This window comes from Mirounga angustirostris, unplaced genomic scaffold (genome assembly GCF_029215605.1).
Source record: "Mirounga angustirostris isolate CCGP_5_RB_7025 unplaced genomic scaffold, mMirAng1.0.hap1 SCAF_10, whole genome shotgun sequence".
In the NCBI taxonomy this organism is placed as follows: domain Eukaryota; kingdom Metazoa; phylum Chordata; class Mammalia; order Carnivora; family Phocidae; genus Mirounga; species Mirounga angustirostris.
Genome location: NW_026991718.1, coordinates 39,215,021 through 39,234,490, shown reverse-complemented (window position 1 = coordinate 39,234,490; position 19,470 = coordinate 39,215,021). Strand labels below are relative to the sequence as shown.

At 53.0% G+C, this 19,470-nt stretch overlaps 4 protein-coding genes across 8 annotated transcripts in view; 2 read left to right on the top strand and 2 right to left on the bottom strand.

The window, feature by feature from the left end:
• The first annotated feature begins 1,663 nt into the window (after positions 1 to 1,663).
• On the top strand, positions 1,664 to 3,542 carry RNF181 (ring finger protein 181). Its single transcript, XM_045884640.3, has 5 exons — positions 1,664 to 1,817; positions 2,451 to 2,581; positions 2,761 to 2,870; positions 3,053 to 3,127; positions 3,405 to 3,542. Exons 1-5 carry the CDS (start codon positions 1,732 to 1,734, stop codon positions 3,462 to 3,464), a joined length of 462 nt encoding a protein of 153 aa, XP_045740596.1. The 5' UTR covers positions 1,664 to 1,731; the 3' UTR covers positions 3,465 to 3,542.
• Positions 3,543 to 4,223: 681 nt separating this feature from the next.
• Positions 4,224 to 10,392, bottom strand: TMEM150A (transmembrane protein 150A). Of its 5 annotated transcripts, none has more exons than XM_064572253.1 (8): positions 8,365 to 10,392; positions 7,670 to 7,844; positions 7,172 to 7,219; positions 6,744 to 6,830; positions 6,484 to 6,530; positions 5,618 to 5,745; positions 5,239 to 5,416; positions 4,224 to 4,971 (listed from the first exon to the last, which is right to left on the bottom strand). In XM_064572253.1, exons 2-8 carry the CDS (start codon positions 7,732 to 7,734, stop codon positions 4,730 to 4,732), a joined length of 795 nt encoding a protein of 264 aa, XP_064428323.1. In that variant the 5' UTR covers positions 7,735 to 7,844; positions 8,365 to 10,392; the 3' UTR covers positions 4,224 to 4,729. The 5 variants fall into 5 exon arrangements, with proteins under 5 accessions (XP_064428323.1, XP_045740592.1, XP_054365721.1 ...); XM_045884636.3 differs by lacking the exon at positions 6,484 to 6,530 and adding an exon at positions 6,066 to 6,133; XM_054509746.2 differs by lacking the exon at positions 6,484 to 6,530 and adding an exon at positions 6,066 to 6,133 and having other exon boundaries at positions 7,808 to 7,844.
• Positions 10,393 to 11,972: 1,580 nt separating this feature from the next.
• Positions 11,973 to 16,084, bottom strand: CUNH2orf68 (chromosome unknown C2orf68 homolog). The gene is made up of 4 exons (XM_045884635.3): positions 15,882 to 16,084; positions 15,688 to 15,806; positions 14,646 to 14,797; positions 11,973 to 14,279 (listed from the first exon to the last, which is right to left on the bottom strand). Exons 1-4 carry the CDS (start codon positions 15,986 to 15,988, stop codon positions 14,157 to 14,159), a joined length of 501 nt encoding a protein of 166 aa, XP_045740591.1. The 5' UTR covers positions 15,989 to 16,084; the 3' UTR covers positions 11,973 to 14,156.
• Positions 16,085 to 17,499: 1,415 nt separating this feature from the next.
• Positions 17,500 to 19,470, top strand: part of USP39 (ubiquitin specific peptidase 39) — a 28,885-nt gene continuing 26,914 nt past the window's right edge. The window contains exon 1 of the mRNA XM_045884634.2: positions 17,500 to 17,803. Coding sequence (XP_045740590.1) covers positions 17,536 to 17,803 — 268 coding nt within the window. The 5' untranslated portion in view covers positions 17,500 to 17,535. The remainder of the gene's footprint in view (positions 17,804 to 19,470) is intronic.

Genomic DNA, 19,470 nt, shown 5'->3' with positions numbered 1-19,470 from the left:
AACACTCCGACCTCAATTTCTCTCCTACATTCTTCCTCAAGCTTTACACCTGATTACAGATGAGGCCAATAGCAGTGAACATGGGAAGGGCTTCTCCCGTGCTGTAACGCACCATCACAAAGGATAGCCTAGAGTTTGCCCTGTAGGCAAGATCTTGGCCTTTTCAAAGTTCCAGGGCCACACAGGGCTAAGCTGGCAGGGCCTCAGGGTCACAGGAAAGATGACTGGGTAAAAGGCCATGGAAGAAAGAAAGACTGCGGGATCTGGGCAGTCTCTGCCTGGGCTATTTGACTGCACCTCAAAGTCAAGTGTGGGTGGAAGGGGAATTCAGAGTCAAGTGTGTAACAACAGAAGCAGTTCCTTGTTAGGTAAAGTGAGGGCTTCTGACAGAGAAACAAGAACAAAGCTGAGAGCTGTGTGGAGCTTTACCTCTCACAGAACTTGTTACTTCCACGGGGCTCATTACCATCTTCTTTTCGGAAAGATGGGGGAAAACACTTGGCCCTGTAGTTGGTCAGCAACACCACTTAAAGGCCATGTGAATTTGGGCAAGCCACTTCTGAGGCTTGGGTTTTACATATGTAAAAGGGGACATACTTAACTCCCAGAACAATTGTGAGGATTACTTATGTTGTGTGTAAAACATCCGTCAATGTAATGGTTCTAGATGCCAAATAAATGATAGCTATCATCCAAATCATTTAGTGCAGTTCTCAACCCTGCCTCACATTAGAATCACCTGCAGAACTTCTAAAAATACTACCCCTAGGCCTAGATCAGTGAGTACCAGAGCTAAGATTTAAATCCAAGTCTGTGGGATGTCTGGGCACCATCCATTAGCCACTGGCCTACACAGCTTCCTTACGGGGCCTAAATCACTTAAATCAGACTCTTTGAGGGTAAGTATCTGATGCAGGGTCATTTCCCCCTAAAGCTGCAACCCCTCGTTCTCTCTCCAGAATAGTCATGGGTAGCCAGGGAGGCAAACCGCTTATTGAATTCAAGCCACTGATTTCTCGGAAGCTCGGGGAGAGGCTGCGCAAGGGGCTGAAGGTCACACACATAGTCCCATGTGAGGGTAAGGCCCCAGATTCCCCAGCAGGGCTCTTCCCTCCCTCGGTGGGGGAGTTTTGCCCCACCCTTTATTGTGCCTAACACAGAAGAGATAAGTAGGAAATTTTTGTTTTGCGGGTCAGAGGGGAATCAAGAGCCAACTCCTGAACCACTTAGGGAGCAGCAGGTGCAGAAGTACCCGGCGGGGACCGGGCAGAGCAGCGGGAAACGCCGTGATTCCAGGCTGGCAGTACCCTGAGCCCCTGCGCCAGCGCCTCGCTCTCTGGAGGGCCTCTAGCATCTTCACGTCCTAGGCCCTCTGAGCCGCAGAACGGACTGACACGACCCCTACAGCCCCGACATCTGGCTTTCCAGGGCGCTGTGGACGCGAAGCACACGTCACTCCCAGACCGCCTACCCTAGGTTCGGAGTCCAAAACATGTTTTCTGACCGGCCCTAGCCCCTGCCATTGGCTTTAGCCTTTGGTCACCTGATCTACTCGAGCCACGAGAGGCAGCAGAGTTAATACTTCCGCTTTCAGTGCCCCGAACGAGCCTCTGTGCCCGCCTTTTGGATGCTCTGATTGGTCTTCCTCTCTCAGGCCCGCAGCTTATTGGCCAGCTCCGCGGGGCCGCAGTCTAGTGGGGTGCGAAGGCTGTGTCAGACAGCCCGGCTGCCATGGCGTCCTATTTCGATGAGCACGATTGCGAGCCGTTGGATTCGGAGCAGGAGGCCCGAACCAATATGCTGTTGGAGCTCGCAAGGTGGGTGCGCGGTGCTGGGAGGTGGGGGCCCAGGTATCAGGTTTCTGGGCTGGGGCTGGCTGGAGAGGGCGGATTATATGGGGCAGAGATTCTGGGGAGGACGGATGAATAATCTGGAGAGTTAGTCCGGAGACGAGATTCGAGGAAGGTCGATAATTTGGATCATCCGTGGTTGGGCCGGGCAAGGGGATTGTGGGAAAGACTGGAGCTGGCGAATAGGGGGGAGTCGGGAGTGGGACGGTAGCCGGTTCTAGCAGCTACGGGAGAAGACGGGTCATGGGGTCAGGAGAGAGGCCTTGTGGGTGTGAGTAGGTACATTCGTTAGGAACAAGCACGGAAGTCCAGACTGCCACTTGGAATCTGGCTTTACCGGGTCATTTCCACTTGGCCTGAGTAACTTTTCTGAGCCTGTTGCCTCATGTGTAAAATGGGACTAAACAGCTTGCATGCTTGGGGTTGTCTTATAGCAACTCCAAACCATTTCCCACTGTGCTTTTGATCTACTGAGCACTTTTGTGGGGTAGCTGTTAGTACTAGCTGTTCAGGGTATTTATCTGTTAATGCCTAGTGGATTGTGGGGGCAAAGAGAAGGGATGGTTTTCTTTGGTTCTGAACATGCGTCATTCTTCCCAGGTCACTTTTCAATAGGATGGACTTTGAAGACTTGGGGTTGGTAGTAGATTGGGATCACCACCTGCCTCCACCTGCTGCCAAGGCTGTGGTTGAGAACCTTCCCAGGACAGTCATCAGGGGCTCTCAGGCTGGTAAGAACACTAATTCTTACTGCTGTTTGGCGCAGGCGTGCCAGACCCACCCCCTCCCAAGCTAGACTGGTCTAGCCCTTCAGTTTTCCAGGTCAGGCTGGGGCAAGAATGTCCTTCAGGAGTGGGAGCCGGGAGGTAGGGCCTGTAGCAGCTCTCCTGATCAGCACTCCCTCCTAAAGAGCTCAAGTGCCCCGTGTGTCTTTTGGAATTTGAGGAGGAGGAGACTGCCATTGAGATGCCTTGCCATCACCTCTTCCATTCCAACTGCATTCTACCCTGGCTAAGCAAGGTACTGCTTCCTTTCTCTCAGCCCTCACCCTGCCCTGGGCCCCGTTTTCAAGCCTCTTTCTGTTTATGGACTTTTAGGGGATCAGAGAAGGGAGAGGGGTAGGGGTGGGAACTGGGAGCAGGGGAATGATATTAGCTGATGAAGACCAGACCTGGGCTGGAACACTGCCCTCCTTTTCTCAGACAAATTCCTGTCCCCTGTGCCGCCATGAGCTGCCGACTGATGACGACACTTATGAGGAGCACAGACGAGATAAGGTAGGGGCTGGTGGTAAGTGGAGAGGTCGGGTGGTAATGGGGACTCCCCAGTCCCTGTCCTCAGTGTTCTCATTCCCTACCTTAGTAGCCCTGGGTCGGCCTCAGGGTCCCTGGCTCTGGTCGTCTTCCTGGTGACTTTGGCAAGGGACAAGAGCCTTGGCAATGTATATGCTAGGGGCCTGAACACAGTGATAGGCAGCCCCATGATAGCTGTCCCATCGCTCCACCCACAGGCCTTCAGGTATGGCCCATGCCCAGTGTGCCCTCTTTCCTTCAGGCTCGCAAGCAGCAGCAAAAGCACCGACTTGAGAACCTCCATGGAGCCATGTACACATGAGGTGCCTGGGGCGGAGCACCTGTCTGCCACAGCATCTTCCTCTTGCACCTGAATCCTCATTAAAGATTTCTTTACCCACCCTGCACTGCATTGCTCACAGGCCTGGGCAGGGCCTCTGCACCCTCCATAAGGTCCCTACTGCTACTGGGGAAGAGAGGCCTGAACCACAGAAAGCACCAGGCTGTGTGTCCCTTCCTGCCAAGCCTACTGGCCTGAGAGCAGTGGAACCCAGGTCAAGAACCTGGCCACTAGACCAGCCAGTGCTTGGGCCTATGTGCTCATCGTTGGAAAGCAAAATGGGTCAGGGTCTGGCATCCAATGGCTACTTACAGATGGTAAAGAAAAATTAGCCTACATCTCTCTCCCCTGCAATTTTTAGTCAACCTTGGAATCCCACAGGCTTTCTTTAGCTTCATTGTGAAAATTGCTTCTAGCATTTTAAAGTTGTTCTATGGATGACCACCCCCCCCCCCCCCCACCGCCCAATATCCCTTACTAAGGAAGCCAACTTCAAACCACACTCTGAGTGGGGGAAGGATCATGCCAATTCTTCAGACAGTTTAAAGGCCTAGAAAGGGTTTCAAGCCCTTGAGGGGTATTTGGATGGCACCAGGCATCCTTTATTCTTAGCAGCCCTGCTCTCAAAGAGCATTGGGCACTCAGACTCTCCCTGAGGGCAGGGGTTTCCTCCCATCCTTTGCCTAGGGAAAGCCGTCCTGCTTAGGCCCTCCCTTGATTCTTTAGAACATACTACAAACATGCAAATTAGAATTCTTTTAATAGATTAAAAAAAAAAAAGTACTAAAATACCCATGTGGTTCTGCTGTATTACTTGCCCAAAAGAAAGTAAGGGGCAGAGTGAAGAATCCCAGTGCACCTCAGTGGGCCCAAAAGTGGGCCTTCCCACAGACTTCTGTCCCTCTTGCTGTTCCCAGCCCCCAATTCCTGCAGCAGGAAACCCCAGTGGTGTGGCCTTGGCACTGGGGAGTAGAAGGCACCTGAAGGGCCGGCTGGGTGAGTGAGGATATGTGACCTTTAAACATAAAAACAACACTGCAGAGTCGGGGAGTAGCCTGTGTGTGGCCCAGGCTGCTGCCAGGCCCGCTCCACTATGGCACAGGTGGGTGTGGGATGGCCATTCCTCCAGCAGCAAGGAAGCCTGTATCCCAGCAGAATACTTTCTCAAAATCGTTTTTGGTACAAAATAAATGCGAAGTTAAGAGGTGGGGAGCTGCTGAGGCTGGGCCAGCCACCCTCCCCAGATCTCAGATCATGGCGATGCTTTCAGGAGCACAGTTGAGGTGAGTGGAGGTGCTACAGCTCCCGGAGGACTTGCAGGCCCGGCCAGGGGCAGGCTGCAGCGCGGCCACCAGCGTCTCTGAGGAGACTGCCCCAAACTCGTAGCTGAAGGTGCCGTAGAAGATGAGGATGTCGATCACGAACACCCACTCGCACAGGGCTGCCCCGTGCTGCAGCTGAGAGCTCTCATGCATAAAGAAAACACCGCCTGGCATGGGGCTAAGGAAGTGTTCAGTGGGACACGCGGCGGCTGGTGACAGCCCTGTCTCCCCAGGTAGATAGCTAAGCTGGGGCAAAGAGCCAGGTCTCCCCACCTGGGAGGGGAGGAAGGAAACCGCACTGGGCAGTATTTTCTGGATATGTGTGTGCCAGGCTCTCGCCCACCCCCCGCCCCTCACCCCCACCCCCCGGGTCTTGGGTGGGGAAAGGCTGGGCTAGAGGAGGAGTTCCTGGCTGCCCCGTCCTGGAAGGATACTGAGGACTAGGGTGACAAAGGCGATGGCTGCCAGTACAATCCGCAGGTAGGCCATAGCCAGGTCCTGGGGGGCAGTGGCCCCATGGTAGGAGAGGGCACAGTGCAGGCAGACGAAGAGCAGCCCGGCGGGGAAGGCCACACCAGTTCCGATGTAGTGCAGAGACTTCGCATGATCCACCTGGGCCCAGAGACAGGGGCTGATCTGTGAGGCAGCCCCCCGACCCCTCTTCCCCCCGCCCCCTTCCCTCCCAGCCCCTCTCTCCCCACCCTCAGCCTTGAAGGGCTGTCTCTGCAAATGGGGTCAGCCTCAGGGGACTGAGGGCACCGGCAGAAGCCAGGCCCCGTTAGTAAAAGTTCAAGAGGCAGGCAGGGGGCACACCTGGAAGTTGCCGACCACCACGAGGCCCGCAGCGTTGGTGCAGCCCGTGATGAGCGTTGTGGTGTTAACCCAGGAGTGACGGCTTTGCTCCAGGAGCTGCCCGTAGAGCAACAGGCAGATCAGGACCACTGGGGGAAGAGAGCACAGGTGGGGCCGGCACTGGGGCCCTCCTCCCACCAACTCCCCCACCCCCACCCCCGCCAGACACTCCTGAGGGCTGAAAGGGAATAGAAGGGCAGGTAAACTGGGTTTCCTCAGGCTCTGGCCAGCAGGGTGGCTGTGTGGGAGCCTTTGGCTCTTGTTAAAGGAACAGGAGAGAAGTGGCCCTTCTTGCTTTAGCCCTTGGTGGGGTGGGCTACACTGAACAAGGGTTTCCTGGGCCTTTCTGGGGGTGGGGTGGGGAGTGGGTTGGACTGGGCTGGCTAGGGGGGCTGAGGGCACAACTCACCCATGAAAGCACCCATGTTGCCAATGAGGCTGAAGAGGCAGCTCTCTGGGGGATATGTGCCACACTTGCTGGGGGTGGGGGGCAAGGACAGAGTGAGAGAGGGGTAGGAGTACTAGCACCCCCATTCTGGCCCATCTGTCTCTTGCTTTATCTGTGCCTGTTCCTTAGCAGGCAAGCCACTGATTTATGAGAAGGGCCCGTTGTGTACACAAACAACGGGCCCCAGGCTGGGCCCTCCCCCAGAGCAGAGCTCATGTGTATGATGGGTAAGGGAGTGCCCAGGATTGCTTGGCAGAGCCTGAGACTCCTTGGACTCCCTGAGATTGTCAAGGTCTGCAGCCAGTCTGGCTTCCCTGGAGCCAGAACCGGGGCTGGGCAATCAGAGGGCTTGAGCTTCAGTCCAGGTGCCTCCACTTACTAGCTGTGTGACCTGGACCGATGACACACCTCAGTCTGTTTTCTTGCCTACAAGATGGTGAAAACAGGAGGTGCCTGGTCATGGCAGGATTAAATGGCGCTATGCACATCGAGCACTCAGCACGGTGCCTGGCACATAGTGACTGGCACAGAGAATTGTTCTTAAGTGATCTTAATACACTCATTATTCCTGAGACTGGGGGACAGGTCTTTGCCTGAGGGGCTTGGGTCTCCCTGACCTGCCCAGTTTCCAGACTTTACCTGATGAGGGGGACATCATCCAGGGTGCAGCAGGTCTTTGGGCCCCCTTGTTCAGCGGGGTCAGGAGAGCAGGATTCGTTGTAGGACCTGGTAGGCAGGACAGAGAGTAGACTGGGGGAAAGGGGGTTCTCCCAGCTTCTGGGCCTAGAGCCTCAGGCCCTCAGAGACCACCCTTCCAGACTTCCCTTGGCAGGGACAGAAGAGCCCACTTCCCAGAACCCGCCTGAGACAGAAGCCAAAGGGGTGAAGGGATGGTGGGAAACAGGTAGATGGGCATGGAGCCATGCCTGGGGAAGGGCAGGCGTTGCCAATGTCAGGTAAGAGCTGTGAGGCCCAGGGTCTCCGTCTGGCTCGCAGCTGCCCCGACCCAAGAGGGAACAGAGATGAAGGGAGCTTTAGAGGGAGGCTGTCTGCAGAGTGCGCCATACCAGTTCTCCACAGGGCATGCGTGGCGGTTCATCACGGCCATGGCATACCTGCGGAGGCAGAATGGTCACCCCACACCCATGGCCCTCCCAGCCCAGCTTGCCCCCACGGACTCTTTTCTCTTGATTCTGGCCCCATTCAGCCTTTGTTCTTGCTGGGGACTCAAGTTGAGGTGGCCCTGAAGCTTGATACCACACGAGAACCCACAGCACGGCCCCACACTCGAGGACCTCTGGAAGTGGCCCTGGATGGAAGGTCTGTCAGGGTCACCCTACTGGACAGCAGTGGTGCCAGCTTGTCCGAAGGGGCTGTGTGCCCAGGCACCAGGCCAGGCTTGGGAGACAGCTAGAGTGATCCTGGGTACCACCCTGGAGCCCCCAGCAGGACAAGGGACTCTGTGTGTCACTGAGCTCCTGTTGGGTCCTGGCTGGGCCCCAGCCCTCCTCAGCCTTGGCCCATTTTGTCCCTTAGTCGCCCTCCCCCTCCCCCTCTTTACTCACACAGTCCATAGGCCCGTGATGGAGAATGCTGACAAGCTGACAGGAAGGAGGATCCAGGCGGTCATGAGGGAGGGGAGCCAGGGTGGTGTAGGGGGAAGGACAAGAGGTAGGTGGGAAAGAGGGGGCTGGCCCAGCTACCTTAAGATACTTCGCCAAAACCATCAGCGGCCCAGGCCTGGTGGAGAGAGACAGATCAAAGTCCAGGGTCCAGTGACTGGCCGCAGCCGGTGGGGGGAGAAGGTGGTCAACACCTGATTCACAGCGCCCACATTTGGGGCTGAGCCCACGCCAGAACGTGGACACCTTCTGGCCTCCACCGTGGGCCTCCGCGTTCCACCCGAATGCCACCGGTGCGCCCCAGATGCTCAGGCGGGGCCGAAACATCTGGGGGGGGGGGGGGAGTCCCGCTCCCACGCCGGAGGGACCGGGTTGGGGGAGGGGCTGCAGTCAGGGCCGTCCAAGGGGCCGCGCCAAGAAGAGCCTGCGGGCGGGTGCGGGGCCCGGCGGAGCGGCGGCCGCGCGCAGGCAACACCTGACCGCCGGCGCCCCGGGGGAGAGGCGGGTTCGCGCAGGAAGCCCAGACCGGCCCCCGCCCGCGTGGGCGTACGGAGCCCCCACGGGAGCCGGGAACGCGAGCCTCCCCAGAGGATCCCCCCACCCCGAGGGCCGGGGACACGAAGGGGCCCAGTACGCACCTCCCCGGAGCGCCCCGCCGCCGCCGCCGCCGCCGCCGCGCCCTGCTCGGCCCCGCGTGGCGCCGTCTCTGGCTGCGGCCCTCTGAACAGCCCTGGAAGGTTTAAAGGGCCGAGCGGCCCCGCCCCTGGCGCCCCAGCCGCGCCGCGCCGCCCGCCGGGACGTGGAGTCCGCGCCGCCCCGGTCCCCGCGCCCGCGCTCGGCCGGAGACTACAACTCCCGAGCCCCCGCGCCCGAGTGGCGGTGGAAGCGTGGGCGGTGCCCCGACTTTGGGGCCCTGAGAGCCAGCCGAGGGCTGTGGCGTGGTACTCGGGCTGAGGCTCCGACTCCGAGAAGCCCGTCGTCCCGCGTACCTTGTTTCTGCGGTGGAAGCTTCGGGGGAGCGGGAAGCTCCGGAGCCGCGCCGCTGTGATCGGCATCGCGCACAAGGCTGGAGGAAGCCTCCCTCCGCCGCTGGGCACATTTTTGCAGCCCGGACCGGCCGACAGTAAGACTTGGGGGAACCTCCCTCAGCGCGGTGCCCCTTGCCTGCCTCTGTCTTAGGCGAGGCGGGTCCGCGAAGAAGGGAGCACAAAGCCTTGGCTGTTAAGTTCAAGCGCCCGCGATTGGGTTTATGCTTCCTTCGGCTCAGCAAACTCTGGAGGAGGGCTACTTTCATGAGATACTTTTTATTTTCAAGGCTCCAGGTACACAGAATACTGTCCAGAAGTCAGTGTCCAAAACCTGTTTCCTAGCTGATGAACACTTACTTGAAACAAGGCCACGGAGACCAATGGATATCCATGGTCACACATGGCCAGGTAATGGTAAAGAAAAGGCAGACTGGAGACCCAGAGCAATTTGGGAAGAGGAAACAGGATTGTGTGGGAATAAATAACCATCGGCTTCACCAAAATGTACAGGCCAAGGGTGCCTTCTTGGACATTGTTTTCATGATAAAAAGGGTGGGAACACTTTTTACATACCCAAAGTGTATGTGGCACTCTTAAGAAGCCGGTCAGATGCTGGCACCCCGTGAGAGAGCACCAGGGCTGACAGCCGGCTACCGGAAGGGAACACGGGCCCAGGCTGCCAGGAGCAGGGGGAGCTTAGGTCTGGCAGCATTGGTGCATGAAAGGTAACGTGCAGAAACGGGGCCCTGTATCATGAAGAAAAAATGGAGCAGATAAACTTCTCAAGGGCTTGAAGGAGCAACCTTTTTTGGACCAAATGGAAGGTAAAAATGGAAACCGGAAATCTATTGGAGAGCGCTTTTCCGAATCAGGACAAATAGTTTAAGCAGGGCCAAGAAGTTTGGCTGAGCAGGGGCGCCTGGGTGGTGGCTCAGTTGTTAAGCGTCTGCCTTCGGCTCAGGTCATGATCCCGGGGTCCTGGGATTGATCGCTGCATAGGGCTCCTTGCTCAACTGGGAGCTTGCTTCGCCCTCTCCCTGCCCTTTCCCCTGCTTGTACTGTCAAATAAATAAAATCTTAAAAAAAAAAAAAAAGTATGGCTGTACAATAGCTGGCTGAATGGATCAGTGGGGTTTTGCCTGCCATGCTGTGCCCCAGGACACAGAGGTGTTGCTTTCTAAATCACAAGAGAAGCACCATCTTTCTGCCCAGGTGTGTTCCCATCTGGAGCAGGCACCTTTTTCTCATCTGCCCAATGGTGCTGTGAACCCTCAGCATTTCCTCACTGGAAGCTTTGCAAGTCTTAGTCAACACTTACTATATCCTGCTGAGCTGGGTTTGAGTTCCTATCCAAATGTTATCATGGGGAAGACCTGAGAAGGTACTTAGGACCTAAACCGGCTATTCTAACATAAAGTGGGGGTAAGATGGGCACTACAGAACTATGACAGAGAGGCAAATTTTTCCTTAATAGGATAATCTCAGCAGTCCCTAAAGTAGAATTACCCCAAGACAGAACTCCCTATGACAGAAGGGCTCTTCATGGGTAGTTGGCAGGGTGGAGTTACTTACCAGATAAGAAGTGTGAGCAGACGCCTTTAATAGTCCCTGCTAGCTCTAATGCTACGTGAGTCTAGTTGTTATGCTCCAACCAGGACGGTTCTTAAAATAGTCAAGGCAAAGCAAAAGATGAGATTTCAAGTGCTGATCCTGTGTTGCTGAATGACTTGAGGGCAGGCATTTAATCTTCACTTCCCTATGTACACAAGTGATTTCAAAACTCTTGGCAAAAACAGTGCTGTAAAAATAGTTTATTGCTTGAAAAGAATACTGTTTTCGAAAAGTACCTCCTTCCAAGATTTTCAAATAATTTGCACACTTCATTCACACAGCAGAAACATTGGAAATGAGAAAACAGAAGAATATATGGCTTGTTATACATTTAACACAACCAGTGCAACCAACCTCTCCTCCTGGAGCCTCTGAGAAGGCAAAGGAGCCATATACTCAGGTTTTTACTTCTAGTGTCACTCTAACTACTGGTGAAATTTGGGGTGGGTGCCTATGGCTTCTTGACCATCTGAGTCCTCAGGGATAGGATAGGAATTCAACGAGGGAGCTGAAAATGTTTCAAATAATTGTTAACATTCCGTGCTGATTATCCCCAAAGGCTCAAAGGTAGGAAAGTAATCTGTCCTCATTCCTCTTTCGATATGCAAAGGTCTCATTTATGCTTGTGAACCAGATGGGGATCCACTACCCTACTATCCATGCATCCTGGCAAACGCACAGCAGGTGGGATACTCACTACTGCAAAGGGTTTCTTCCAGCCCCATGAGCTAATCTCTAGTTGGCAGTGCCCCTCAGAGTGGACCATGGAGGTGAAATGCCCCTTTCAGAGGCTCATGCACAGGGAGAAGCATTTGTTATTGCCCATGTTGGTCCCACTGGCTGGCCAAGTGCCATAGACTCCTACTCTCAGTACAGAAAGCTTTACATTCTTCCTTTTCCTTCTTGCATTACATTCTTCAAAGATTTCTAGGCTTGTCAACTGGCTAAAACTCAAACTTTAGTGTTTACTCTTACACAGCCCAAAGCCCCTAAAAACCCCAGATTCCTTCTATTTATAGTATCACCCATGGTGGCCCAGGAAACAGAAAGCCTTAAAATCCAAGGCCTACCCTCAGTAAGTGAAGAACATTCATGGGCATTGAGATAGGTTTATGAGGCTACCAGACTTTTTTTTTTTTTTTTTTAAGACAGCCAAGAATGCATCTAGTCAAATGAGTGTTCTTTCTGAAGCAGCCTGCCGGAGAGCTCCAGTCAGTCCGACACTGTTGCCCCTGTACCAAACAGCATGGGGCAGTCCTCTGTGACATCTCTAGAGCCTGTGGGAAATGCTCTGTAACATGCTCCTCGATGGGAAAGCACTGATTTCTGAAACAGCTGGAAGATGTCTGGAGGCAAGTCTGGTGAATAAACTGGATAGTAGCAGTACCATCCTGGACCCCAGAGGGGTGGCAATAAGCAACGAGCCTGAGCTAAAAGGCTGTCAGCTCGCTGAGAAGCAGAGAGGCATTTCAGGCACATCCGGAACAGTGGAAGCATCACTACCAACAGGCCTCCCCAAAAGGACAACCCCCCGTTTAAGTACCAGGCTTAGTGCTTCCTGTAGTCCTGCTGCTTAAATTAGCTAAGAATTAGGCTGCTTTCTTGGGTGGAAAATATTTTATACACACTTGATAAGCAAAATGCCTCAAGAAAAAAAGTTCACAAACAAGGAGTTCCCATCAGTCTCTGACCTGAGAGTGTGAGGAGTACATGACAGACATAAAAGGACATTAAGTACACACTTCCCTTCTCACAAACAGGAATGGAGGCTAAAATTTCAGGTGCCATGCCCCCAACCTCCTCTTCTGGTCTTGTTTCTAAATTCTGTAATAAATCCACAAAAAAGGCCATCCAGTTGTGAGAAGACAGACCCAAAAACTATTTCCAGACTAGGAAGCCTAAGAGTTCCAGTGAAACCCTATGTCCAAGTCAGAAGATCAGTTGAAGAGCTGGAAGACTAAAATCCCCAGTCCTCTGAGCTGCAGAAGATTGGGGAGAGAGTATGGCACAGCCTCCTTGACTCGGAGACTCTGGAGGATAGTTAACATTGTAAGTCAAAAGGCACTTCTAGCCTGGCTGAGTAAGTGGAGGGCAGACTTTCTCCTCTGAAAGTAGAAACAAGCCCAGGACTGGCAAGTTTAAGGCATTTAACCTTGGGCCAGCTCTGTGGGCCAGGAACACTCCGGTCCCTGGCTCCTTTCACAACCAGGCCCGTCTAACTTATCTACCTCACTCACTTTGCCAGAATTCCTCTGGGCACTGTAAGCTGTGGCTCACTGGGTTCTACTGATGTAGTTTAAGTAGCTGCCTTGCCTCATTTCTGAGGTGGTAGATTTTCAGGGCTGTAGGGCACAAACCAACAGTGCCCTCAGGTGTCCTTTAAGAGAAAAGCCGCTGAGATGGAATAGCCAGACTGATCTTGAGACCCTGATGTAGAGAAAACCCCTGAGGCAGGGGGACTTTGGTTTCAAGAAGTCTTAGTGTTCATGGGCTCACTTAAATCCCATACTTCAAGTCACTGAGGTTAGGTCAATTGCTGGAAATCTGAGTGGCTTGGAACTGCAGTGCATAGGATGTCTTGTGGACTTCTCAGACCTTAGCCTAACCCTGCATTAGGGAAAATGTTCACTGAGGTGAAAACAGTGATATTCCTAGGATCTTTTATTCTAAGGATCTCAGTTTATATACTCTTGGGAGATAGGAAAGGAGAAAGAATGGGGCAGGGGCAGGGGCAGGGGCAGGGCAGATGAGAGAGACTCATTTTGCCGCCCATTGTACAGGCCTTTTTTTTTTTTGCAACTAGGCTCCAAATAGGCAATTATTGCTCATGTTGAATTTCCCTTTGTACATACATTCAAGACTGTTAGATCACATTTGGAGAGTCAGTTTCAAGCTTGTTTTGATAATTCCCCTTTAGCCTGAGCAGGGGATGGTCTGTTTACAGCTAGGGATGAGGTTGAAAACTGGAATCCTATAGCCCTAACCAAGGCAGGCTTTGCTGCAAGAAATCCTTGCAGTTGAGTTCTGGCATCATCTTCCTATGTCTCTTTATCTAGACAGTGCAAAGCAGTGCGGTATGAGAGAAACTTGCAAAAGCCATGGAATGGGAGGGAGACATGCTTGCAAGTCAGTCTCAAAAATGAAGATCTCCCACTTTATTGGTATGAGAATTACCGGAAGAGCTTGTCAGAAAGGTAGAACCCCCAGGACTCCCCACCTCCAAAGTCCTGAGCAGTTGGGAGGTGCACAGTCACATTGGGAGGTGCGATGGAACTGATGGATTCTGAGACAAAGATGAGAGAATGGAAAGAACAAAGAAACGGCTGAAAAAAAGGTCTAGGAAAACATGGATGGAAGTGAGCAGAAGCAAGGAACAAATGAACTGTAAAACAACAAATAGGGTTCACTGAGCTGGGTGGAGCAGCAGTGGTTAGGTGTCCCACGGCATATGACCTTAGTAAGAAAGCAGCATGTTGGCAAAAGGTTTCATAAAGCTCAGCTCTCCCTGGAATCTATGCTTCTAGAACACCAAGTTAGCCAAACAAAATTCTCAAATTCCAGAATACTAAGCTGGTCAAATGGGCCAACATGCAAGAAAGAATGGCCTACAAAGCAGGGCTGTCCCTGCAACACTCTGTTCCTATGGATGTTGAGCTTGGGTGTGTGTGTGTGTCTGTGTGTGTGTGTGTGTGTCACTCTCAAGATCAGCTCAGACTGGTCCTGGCACCCCCAAACTAGGAGTGAGCTCCCTGGGCAGTGAATCCAGCCTGGTGAGAATGCCTTCAGCCTGGTCAGTGTCGCCTCTGGCGCTTTGCAATCTCCTCCTGGATGCGCAACTTGAGGGCCTCTCGCATGGGTGGATCCAGAGGCGTGTGTGCTGACACCTCCTCACTCACCCTTGCTGGATCATCGTCCTACGTGGAGGAAGAGTCAGGAAGCTCAGGGCCCAGCCTCTTCTGGAAAGGCCACCTGCCCTGTCCCTAGACAACACTCTCACAGAACTCCATTTGACTCATGGCTTCTTGCCAGTGCCTGTCATTTCCCAGGTGTCCCCTGTAATAGTGATTTTCAGCTGGGGGCCACATGCCCTCCCAAGTGCCTGCTGAGAATCACTGTGTGACAGGCGTGAGTTGTGCTCAAAAGCATCGCCCAGCAGTCTATGCTCCTATGTGGAGCCGACACTTCCCACTGGCCCTGAGGAAAACAGTGGCTCAGGCTCTGGCAGTGATTTCTAGCACGGCCAAGGACCTTCAGGCTGCAGCTGTTTCCACGAGGCATACCTGATACACGATAACTGAGGTGACCTCTCCGCTGTCTGCCTCATATTCTAAACAGAAGAGCTGATGGCCAGAAGGTTCTGGCTCAGAGCTGCCACTACTGCTGCTTTCACCGGACTCCTCACAGTCTGGGTTGCTTGGGTGGGTAGAGCCATCTGGAAGGATGAATCACAGTGAGAGGGAAGAGGGGAAGGCTGCTGGAGCCCCTGCCCATATGGATGACACATGAAAACATACCGTAAAGAAAGCCCTGATCTTCTTACGGACTCTGTGCATGTGTGTTATGTGTTAAGTGCACGGCCAATCAATAGTTTCATTTACCTTTGTATCCCTGCTCTGGGGCCAGCACAATCGTATCACATCGTAGATACACAATGCACCTTCATCTAGTGAATAAGTTTGGAAGGTAGTCGAGAGGTGGCCAGAGTCCTACCTGGGTTCAAATGCAGGCTCTGCCATTTATTAGCTATGGGACCTTGGGCAAGTTAATCTCTCTGTGCCTGTTTCCTGTGAAACAGAAATGACAGTAGTTTCCATCTTATGGGATCCAGTGAAAATTAAATGAGTTAACGTACCCAAGATCTGTAAAACACTTTTAAGTAACGCTAAACAAATTTAGTGCCGTGTTAGCTATTGTGATCGCTAGGTCCCTGGGAAGCTGGAGAAAAGGCCATTTTTCGTAGTGAGTTTGAGTTTCATTCCACACCTACGTCCTACTCAACTATAGCTGTGCCAAGCTCTGTCAGATAGTGAGAACCCTAAAGCATAGCATGGTGGGCAAACCAGCAGACAAACAACTACTTGCTAGCTCCCAGGTATTTCCCCTTAATAGTGATGCTTAACTGGGGGCCACGAGCCTTCTCTGTTCTTAGGAAGAATCAGTGAGCGAATGGGGAGCGTCAGGGGAGGGACGACATGAACTGAGCCCTGGGGGTTAAGAAGTGGGTTTTTTTTTTTCCACGTAGAGAAAAGAATGTGTAGAGACAGGACTGGGGGCCGAAAGAGCGCGCGGGCTGGAGGAGGCAGGCGGGGTGGGCGGCCTCACCTCGGCGTCGCGGCAGGTACACCTGCAGGTCGGGCTTGCGGGGCCGCGTCGGCGCGGGCGTGTGCCGCCTCCTCGCCTTCTCCTTGGCCGCCTGCTTCACCTTCTTGTCATAGTCGTCCCTGCGGGGAGCCGAGCGGGAGTCAGGGACCGCCGGGCCAAGCTAGGCTGGGGGCGGCGGCGGGGCGGGGCGGTACCGGGCGAGCTGGTTCCGTCGGATGTGGTGCACAAAGCCGTGGCTCATGTCCAGCCGCCCGCCAGGCTTGCAGCAGAGCCCCGGCCCGGGATCTGGTGCCGCTTCCATCTGGAGCCTTGTGCTGGGAGCCGCCACCAACTCAACGGCCCTAACGGCCACCCTCCCGTCCGGCGAGTTCCGCACCGCCCCTCGCCTGACTTCCGGCCCCGCGCCCTGACGTCCCGCCCGGAAAGAGCCTGTCGGGCCGAGCGTCGCGGCGCGCGGAGTTCCCGGCGCGGGTGCTGGGATGGGGCATGCGCGGCTTCTACTCCCCGTCGGGGCTTTTCTTTGTGACATTAGCAATAGGAAACAGGACTTAGGCTTACTGCTGATACATCAGAAAATTCAGAAAAACACAAAGCACCCATCATACCACTCAGCGATCGCTGTGGAGTCTTCCTTTCCTTTTTGTGGTGATAAAATGCTGTGAAACTCCCATCACCGGTTGCGTGACCTCGGCTGACTATAGAACCCCGCGGAGCCTCAGTGTTCTCATTTGTAAACGAGGACATTGAGCGCATCTACCTCAAAAGAGGTTGTGAGGAGGCGAATGCTCAGGCAAGGCACACAGCGGCATCCTGGCCGCACAGCCCCGCGGAGGCTGCCGGCGGCGGGGGCGCCCCTTCCAGCCCGCCCAGCGCCCGAGCCCACCCGACCCGTATCTTAACTGCCCTCGCGGAAGGACCCAGCGCTTTTCAGGATCTGAGTGTGTAGTTTTGGAGTCCTCTAAAAAATGACAAAATTAGAAATTTGTGATTAGTACAGCGACATACTGGTACATCCACACGATGGAATACTGCCGGGCAATCAAAAGGAGCAAGTTGTTGATACACGCAACCACGTGGATGAATCTCAAAATAAATTCTCCTAGCCAAAGGGACCAGGCAAAAAAGAGGACACGCCGTGGGCTTCCATTTATATAAAACTGCTCTGTAGTGACAGAAAGCAGATGTTTGGAGAAGGACAATCTTGAGGCTGGTGGGTAGGTTCCTTATCTAGATCGTGGTGATGCGTTCAGAGTGTATACACCCATCCATCAGTATTTAGCAAATTGCACACTTTAAATAAACATGCATTGGATTGCATGTCAATTTCATCTCGGTAGAACTGTACAAGATCGTGAGGGTCACAGGGTTTGAACCCTATTAGGGTCAAGGTTGTCTCTCTGCCTGACGTTTGTATTTTCCTGTGAGACCGAGAACAAGCCTCTAAACGCGGAATTAGAGTAGCCAGGTTGCTGCATGAAGGGGATGGTTTGGGGATGTCGCCAAGTTCTCTGGTGCACAGCGACTGTGGAGACGACCTCCCGATTCTGGTTCCCGGGCACAAAGTAACTCGAAGAAATCCGGGGCCCAATGACAACCTTTTTTAATCCAGAAAATTATGGGTAAGGTGGCAGTAGGCCCGCAGGCTTTTCTCAGGGACGCACGCAGAGGCTAAGAGGCCACTGGAGGCGCAGTTCTTCCCAGAAGTTTCTCGCGGCATGACGTGTCCTCGACGGCGACTCGTAGAGAGCCGGGGGGGGGGGGGCATAATAGCACGGCTCCTGATTGGCTACCTGTCGCGCGCTCCAGCGTGCCTGGAGCCTGCGCAGAACGACTCGGCCGGTAGTGGCGATGTCTGGTCGGTCCAAGCGTGAATCTCGTGGTTCTACCCGCGGGAAGCGCGAGTCCGAGTCGCGGGGCAGCTCGGGTCGCGTCAAGCGGGAGCGAGATCGGGAGCGGGAAGCCGAGGCGCCGAGCTCCCGAGGCAGCCCCGTGCGTGTGAAGCGGGAGGTCGAGCCGGTGAGCGCGCGGGAGGCCCCGACGCCCGCGGTCCCGGCTGTGCGGGTGAAGCGGGAGCGCGAGGCCGACGAGGACTCTGAGCCTGAGCGGGAGGTGCGAGGTGCGCGGGGCTGGGCTGGGCCGGGCCGTGCCAGGCGCGGGCTCCATTCTCAACGTTCTCCTTTTTCTCTTTCCAGCTTTCCCTGGGGATGAACGTGGGCGTGGGGTTAGGGGATTCACACTCCTAGTGTCCGCGACCAGAGTTGACTGCATTGTAGTGAGGACAGTACTAGTTCTCTAAGGCTTTATAATTTTGCTTTCTGGCCCTGGTTATCTGTGTATGATTATACTTTAATATTAAATCTTAAACTTCTTGGTTAGAGTCCTCTGTTTGACATATTTTTGTATTACACAGAGTCCAGAATAGCACCTTGCCCATAGAAAATGTTTGATAAATATTCTTTGAATAATTAATAATTTCAGGGTATTCTTTGATTTTTCTTAAGTACCTTGTCAGCTTCAGGTTTCCCCTTCTTTGGAAGAGAAGTTGTTTCTTAGGTATCTTGCATAACTGTGATGAGATTGTTTTCTCTGAGACACACTAGGATCCCACTTGCTCTTCTGGCTTGTCTCTTTTTGTTTGTTTTTTCCCTTTCACTTTTATGAAGAAATAGATCACAGGTACTAAGATGGACTGAATATAATGTACAGGTATAGTTTAAGGAAGAGTGAAAATATACATCCTTAAATTTACTTGTCAAGAACTGTGAAGGGTTTGAGATTTTATTTGCAAATTATCTAGTTAGCCTGCCACAGTTTTCTGGACAAGTTCCTGTCGTGTCATTCCCACAGTGCAGTTTGAAAAGAACTTATATTTATAGTGGGTGGCCTTCCAGGAAAGGAACTCTGGGCTTACAGAAGGTGAATCTTTTATAATGGTCTGTGAACTTGACTCCCCTTTGCACTGGAGGGAGACCACAGACCGCCCCCCCCCCCCCCCAATGCGTTTACTATACAAATATCCTTGACAAGGTAGTCTGGAGGCAGACAGTGCCTCTGGTCACAGTGTGGGCAGAAACATGAGAGACCCATGGAGAATTGTCTCCTAATGCTATTCAGAGTTAGAAGTGGCACATAACCAGTACCTTAGAAGCTCCCATAGGCCCCTTCCCAGTTGTATCTGCCTGCCTTCCTTGCTTAAGAATTCATTACTCTGAAATTTTTCTAATCATGTCTGTTTTTATTTTTAGTTTTACCTCCTATATGTATCCCTAAGTAGTACTGTGTTTTACTTTGTGTTTGATACAAATGGAATCATACTATATGTGGTCTTCTGATTTTCCTTTTTGTTTTTTTTTGCTAGGCATATTTTTGAGGTTCATCCAAATAGATGTTCATGGCTATATAGTGTTCTATTGATGATATACCAGAATATGTTTATCCATTTTATTTGTGGTGGATATTTGGTTCGTTTCCAGTTTGGGCCCTTTTAAATATTGCTGCTATAAATGTTTTTAGTAAAGTACTCCCAGTGTACATGTGCAAAAGTTTCTCTCTGGTTTATAAGTAGAGATTGCTGGGTCAAAGGTCTGCGTATTTTCAGCTTTGATCTTGCTGTACTATTTTCCAGGAAGTTGTAACAGTTTACACTCCTACCAGCAGTACATGAGCATTTCCATTGCTCTCTGTATTTGCCAACACCTGGAATTTTCTGGTTTTATTTTTTCCTCTCTGGTAGGTGTGAAGTGGGTATATCGTACAAGGAAATTGGCATTTTCTTGATTGTTG